This window comes from Panicum virgatum, chromosome 5K, assembly GCF_016808335.1.
Source record: "Panicum virgatum strain AP13 chromosome 5K, P.virgatum_v5, whole genome shotgun sequence".
NCBI lineage: Eukaryota > Viridiplantae > Streptophyta > Magnoliopsida > Poales > Poaceae > Panicum > Panicum virgatum.
The window spans coordinates 19,914,573-19,921,129 of record NC_053140.1 but is presented as its reverse complement, the minus strand read 5'-3'; the positions used below and the strand labels follow the sequence as shown (position 1 = coordinate 19,921,129).

The following is a 6,557-nucleotide window of genomic DNA, read 5'->3' as shown; positions in this document are numbered from 1 at the left end:
TAACCTCGGTTATCTTTCTTTAGATTATCGTAACCTTGGTTACTTTGTTTTCGAGGTTACACAACACAATGCAAAAAATCACAATGCATGCGCACTCATTACTATGAACGAACACAACTTCTGCCATGTAAGCATATTCAAAGACTGAACCAGTAAATCTTTGCAAATACTCAGCTTCACGCGTGTGGGTGTGTGCAGACCTGTCGCACAGTGCTCACGTGCGCGGCCCACTCGCTCCTAGGCCGTTTCTGGGTGTTTTCGTTGGCCCACTAGTTGTTTTATGACCCAGTTTTTTATTTTTTCTCTAGGAAGTTATTTTTTTCATTAATTTTTTCATTTCTAGGGGTAAGATCAGATCCAACTGAACAAATTTTAATTTTTGTTCCAATAACATTCTTTCTTTCCAACAAAACAATTTGTTTCAACTGAATAATTTTATTTCAATTACGAGAAAAGTTATGGGCTGATGGCCCAAGAAGGATTCGCGGCGCAACTGCCCCTGACGCTTTCCGTGATGCCTTCGCTCGGGGTCACGCGAGTGACCCCGAAAAGCGCCCCAAATATTCCTCGGTTACCTTTTTTTTATACCTGAAATAAACAACGAGAAACCGAGATTACAGAAGGAGGCCCATCAACAAATATCAGCCCACGTCCAGTACCCCAGCCCCAATAAAGAAATCATATGTTTGTATATAAGCGGATAAGCAGACTAAAACCCTGACCCCTGCCCCTGCCTTCTCCTCGACTCCGACGGGCGGCGCCGCGCCCGCGCCCTCTCCTTCTCGACTCTGACGGCCGCCGCTGCATCCCCGTTCCGCTTCAGCGTTCAGTTCGTCCGCTTCCCCAACCCGTTCGTCTTCTCCCAACCTGCGCAAGCGCCGGCGCGCCGCCGTGCCCGCGTCCCCAGCCCCCCCCCCCCCCCACCCCCCTCTCTCGCCGCCGATCGAATCCGCTGCACTCCGGCCTCTCCCACCGCCCTCCCTCTCGGGCTCTTCGTTCCTCCGGGCGACGCGGCCCAGGCCGCCACGGGAGGCTCCATGTCTGCGCACAAGGTATATCCAGATGGTTCTTCAGGCTAGATTTAACTTTCTTTAGAAGGGAAAGAGATGGAGCAAAAGGCTTATGGCTGGTTCTGGTGTATCATTGTCGCCTTCCAATTGCGAGGTAGCAAGAGGGAAGAGAGCAGGTTACATGTATGATGATTGATGAATCATGGAACTATCATCTGTAGAAGATTTAATTTAATTATGATCCTGAAATTATGAAACCCTGTCGTGCCAATTTTTGTTTGTTTGATTAGGAGTGCGACTTGAATCACCTGTATGCTGTATGGCTGTATATATTACCTGGGAGATTATATCTTAGTTTTTGGCTCGCAAGCTGGATCAAAGCAGGATTTTCTGTTTGTTAAGATATTGAGCTGAGCTGAGCTGAGCTGAGCCGCGTTGTCCAACCCTAGTCCTTTCCATGTGTTGGACATGCCAATGTTCAGTAAATGATGGCACATTTCTTTTCCCAATTTTTTAGCTATGGTGCAAATCATCTATAGGTGTGCCAATCCATTTGAAGGCACACAGTTTCTGATGTCTTTTATACTTGAATTACAATATGATCGTACACATTCATTGTTCATTAATATTGTCTGTCGTATTTGCAGAACACCTGTGAGACAGCTTCCTCCCACAGGGAGGAAGCAGAGAAGGGTGAGCAGGCGCTGCAGCTGCTACAGGATGCAGACCCAGCTCTCTTCCTCTCCCCATCCACGGACCTTGCTGCCGCCGCCCGTGTGGCCTCACAGCACATCTACTCCTCGCTAGCATCGTTCTCCCCTGTGCAGCCGTCCCTGCTCCCCACCCTCCTTGCAGACACGGCCTTTGATGCTGAGCAGATTTGGTCCCAGATCGAGCTGCTCGCCCGTCCAATCCTCCCCCTCTTGCGCCGCCAGCTCCGCCACCTTGAGCAGCAGCCCCCGTCACAACCACAGGCGGCTCTTCCTGTGGAGACACCTGCTGATGTTGAGGAGCTGTCAGATGACGGACATGATAGTGAAATGGATGGGTTGAAGGAGCTGGAGGAGATAGATGATGATGAGGATTTGGGAGACGATGACGATGACGATGATGATGATGATGAGGAGGAGGAGGAGGAGGAGGAGGAGGAGGAGGAATTGGATAGGAGAGGAGGGGTTTTGAAAGGTTTGGAAGACCAGTTCCTGAAGATAGATGAGATGGCGGAGTTCCTGGATAAGGGGGATGAAGAGGAGTATGGCGGCAGTGCCAACCAAGGAGAGAAGAAGGAAACAAAAAGCTGGATGGAGGAGAGTGATGATGAGGGTGAGGAGGACATAGATGATGATGACGATGAGGGCGAAGATGATGATGATGAAGGTCAATTGGATGTAAGGATTTCCTTGTCAATCTCCCTCAATTGTAGCAATACAATGATAATCTTTGGTTCTTATAGAGAAAATAATGAAATAGGCAGTAGGAAATATCTCAGGAATGGTAGCCATATTTTCTGTTAGATATGAAAGGGAAGTAACTCAGCATCTAGAGCTCAGAACAGTCAGCAATGATACAATTTTTCAGAGATTTTCCTGCATGAATTTACTGTCTTCTTTTGGCATTTACAATGTTCAGTTCTGTATTTTTGAAGTAACTGAGTTGGTCCCGATAGTTTTCTTCTGTCTTACTGATGTTGTTTAACTGTAGTTGGAAGATTTTGAGGATGACGATGAAGAGGGTGAAGGAGAAGACGGTGGAGGTATAATGTAAGTCTTTTATGCTAATTATCAAGTATGCTATTGCAATAAGTGCAAATCATTTTTTATTACACAATTGAAAAAAATTGAACACTTATATACTGAACTATGTTAATTTTAGTTGCACTGTCCTGACATCACTTTTGAGAAGCTTTGTAAAGAAAAAACTTATGCACATGGGAGTGGCTTTGATTTGGATTGAATGATTTCTCATGTTTCTTTTCTACCTTATTGTTTCTTATGCTCTATATGCCTGACCATACTTGCGCGGTAGATTTCATTCCATGAAATGAAACATACTAGATATCTGGCTCCTCTTGATGTTAATTAGCTTATGAAGGTGCAGAAACAGAAGTAGCTAATTTTCATTCTTAGCATACATATATTTTTTTTAGCAAACCTTTGTAAATTTCCTTAGAATTGCACAAATTTAACAAAGTGTAGCCACTGTAGTAACAGGTACACATTTGCGGATACGATAGCATTTGACATTGCAATCTGAACATCAAAGGGTCTTTTCAGGTACAAAGATTTTTTTATGAAAGGCCATAAGCAGCAAGTCAAACAGAGAGGTGGTTCCACAAAGAAAGTTCAATTCAAGGATGAAGCAAATGAAACTGAACTTGGTGGCAGTGAGATCAATGATGGAAATGTTGGTCCCACACTAGATATACTCATTTTAGTTGAACTATATGCACATATACTAGATTTCCAATGCTTTCCCGTTCTACAGGAAAAACATGGTCTCTCAACCCATGAAAAGGAGCTTCTGAAGACGCGTGCTAAAATAGAACAAATGGAGAAAGCTAATCTTGAACCCGGTACTTGGACCATGCAGGGAGAGGTAATAAGAATGCATTTTGTTCTACTTTTATAACTATGCATATTTCTAACTTATGACATCCTGTTGATGATAATTTATTATCATTTCAAATTTAAATTAACTAAATAGCTACTTGTAGGTTACTGCTTCAAGCAGGCCCAAAAACAGCGCCTTAGAAGTGGACCTTGATTTTGAGCACAATGTAAGACCTGCCCCAGTAATCACTGAGGAAATCACAGCTTCTCTTGAAGAGATGATAAAGAAAAGAATTGCAGAGGTAATTGCTGTGTTTTGCCTTTTGGTCCTGTCCATCGTTTTCAGCTTCAGCTGTGTAGCCGTACTAGAGGACTACTTTAAGATCACTTTCTGTGTTTCCGCTATTGATATCTAGATTTGGTTTCCTGGTTTCTTACAGGGTCATTTTGATGATGTTGAGAAACCTTCTCTCATTCCATCTAAAGCTCCCAAGGAGCATAAGGAACTGGTATGGTAACTAGAATTCTTACATGGTAGCCATTAGATACTGTGCTATTGATATCTTACTATTGTCAATATTGTTCGAACAGGATGAAAGTAAGAGCAAAAAGGGTCTTGCTGAACTGTATGAGGTTCGCATTGTCATAATTTTTTTTATATCTAAACAGATTGTAATTAAGATAAGCATTAAATCAGTTAATTCCTTTTTTCATTCTTCCAGGATGATTATGCACAAAAAGCAGGCATTGCACCTGCCCCTCTATCTATTTCAGATGAACTAAAGAAAGAGGTAATTTTATTCACTCCTCCAAGGGGAGTTAGGTTTATCTATTGTGAAAATAATATTAGTCCACCCTTGATCTAAATTGTTCTTAACAACCTAATACTAAATTTATATCATTCTGAAAGCAAATTTCTTTGTAAGAACTGTCTTTCAGTGTCATGTCTTGTCTGTGAATCATGGCAGATGTTACATTCTCACATGATCTTCCTTAATAAATTCTTATACTCTTTTGCTTCTTTTGGTATCACTATCTATATTTGTAGATTTGCTTTGTGATAGTATACGAGATGATTTTCTTAATATTAAGAAATTAGCTGCTGGGCTGTTGGCAATGGTGATTGGCCATGGGTTATTTGCCCTTGGCCATGAACTTGCCAGTCAATTGTAGTTGAGCTATTGGATTGTTTTGAGGAGATTTCAGAATTACTTGTTTTGATAAATGAGAAGATTTGGATTATTTTACTACATTGTGTTTCTACAAGGATATATATATAACTTAGTGCTTTACATTGAACATTATTTGGGGGTGGAATTCTTAAATTAGCCAACTTGTTGTCATCTTTACATTTTGTTTAATCCCGCTGTTGATGCTATGTGTATTTTTTTTCCATTGTGATTATATTCTTGCTTGCCACATGATTCACTGTTAGCTAAGCTAAGTGATGCGTACTGTTAATGACTAACTTTGTGTCCACCATCAAGGCAAATACTTTATTTAAGAGGATATGCTTGAAGTTGGATGCGCTATCACATTTCCACTTTGCTCCAAAGCCGGTATGGATACCTTCAAAATTCATGTTTGCAATCTTCTTTGCTCAAGTTTTTTCGCCTTATGATGTGAAAGTATGGTCTTTTCAGGTCATCGAAGATATGTCTGTACAAGCTAATGTGCCAGCCTTAGCAATGGAAGAGGTACAAAAACCCTTCACTTTTTCCTGTGAAGTTTCTCTATCATAACATTTTCTGCAGTGACACGATCTCTATCTTGCAGATTGCACCTGTAGCTGTTTCTGATGCTGCGATGCTAGCTCCTGAAGAAATATTTGGAGGAAAAGGCGATATTAAGGAAGAGGGGGAGCTTACACAGGCTGAGCGCAAAAGAAGAAGAGCCAACAAGAAAAGGAGATATGCAGGTACTTTTCATAGGCCTTTCAGAGAAGATTTTTGGCTCTCTTTCACTCTATGGCTTTTGTTAAGAACTCTCTTTAACTTGCTCAGTCATCTGTTCAAATTGAGCATAAAATGGTTTTTGTTTTCCTTTTCAAAATGCAGGATCACACAAGGAGAGGCCAGCCAAGTTGCAGAAAGATTAGACCCAATGTTTCTGAATCAAGGACTGCCCGCATGCCACTGTTCTGTCCTAAATCTCGGAATATTGAGTCGGAAATGGGTCCAAGAGCGGTAACTACAGATTTCCAATATTGATTGTGCACCTTACTATAGTCTGTACTTGCTTGTCACATGATTATGAAAGCGCACGGGTGCTGACTTGCTGAGATGTAATTGTGAGGTTTCTGGTGGGGAGTGTTTTGGAGCCCTTTAGGAAGCTGTTAGTGAAATTTTAGGAAGTGCGGTGATAGTGAGTGAACTTTCAGAAAGTAAGATACTGGTATTTCAGAAAGCTAACATTACAGTATTTTTGTAGTTTGTACTAAGCGCCTGTTTGCTTGTTTACTAATTTTGCCACACTACTTTTGGCAAGAAAAATGACTACCTCGTCAGAATTTGCAATGGCTACCTAATTGCTGTTGCTAACTGACAGCTGTTCTCTGTCTGTCCCTGTTATTCTGAAGTTGAGGCAATTCTTGTGCACAAACTAGCACCGTGTACTCTGATAGTCTGATCCAAGCAGACACTTTGCATCGTGTGCTTACAATCGATGACGGGAAATATGGCTCTGCAAGGGACGGCCTATGAGCATTTTCCACTTGAACTGAAGCACTTGGCTGTGCTGTCATATAATCTTGCTTGTAAACAAAAATAGCCTAAATTGTAAATAAATTGTGTCGTGTTCATAGCACCGCCGTCTCCACCGCCACCGGACCATCGACCATTGATGTCAGGTCGTGATGTTTGTGCGCCACCGGACCATCGACCATTGATGTCAGGTCGTGATGTTTGTGCGCGAGCAAGGCAGGCAGGCAGCCCGGCAGATCACCATGGATGGATGGCTCGCAAGGCAGGCAGGCAGATCCCCATGGATGGATGGATCT

General features: G+C 42.3%; 1 protein-coding gene across 1 annotated transcript; it reads left to right on the top strand.

Moving 5' to 3' along the window:
- Positions 1 to 732: 732 nt before the first annotated feature.
- LOC120706862 (U3 small nucleolar ribonucleoprotein protein MPP10-like) lies at positions 733 to 6,068 on the top strand. Its single transcript, XM_039991599.1, has 13 exons — positions 733 to 1,052; positions 1,658 to 2,398; positions 2,712 to 2,770; positions 3,284 to 3,413; positions 3,495 to 3,605; positions 3,724 to 3,861; positions 4,000 to 4,068; positions 4,151 to 4,192; positions 4,282 to 4,350; positions 5,047 to 5,118; positions 5,203 to 5,256; positions 5,336 to 5,477; positions 5,617 to 6,068. Exons 1-13 carry the CDS (start codon positions 1,038 to 1,040, stop codon positions 5,655 to 5,657), a joined length of 1,683 nt encoding a protein of 560 aa, XP_039847533.1. The 5' UTR covers positions 733 to 1,037; the 3' UTR covers positions 5,658 to 6,068.
- Positions 6,069 to 6,557: the final 489 nt, after the last annotated feature.

Coding starts and splice junctions, on each gene's coding strand:
- LOC120706862 (XM_039991599.1), top strand. Junction 3,862..3,999: donor TAAAGAAAAGAATTGCAGAG/GTAATTGCTGTG, acceptor GGTTTCTTACAG/GGTCATTTTGATGATGTTGA. Junction 5,257..5,335: donor CAGCCTTAGCAATGGAAGAG/GTACAAAAACCC, acceptor TCTATCTTGCAG/ATTGCACCTGTAGCTGTTTC.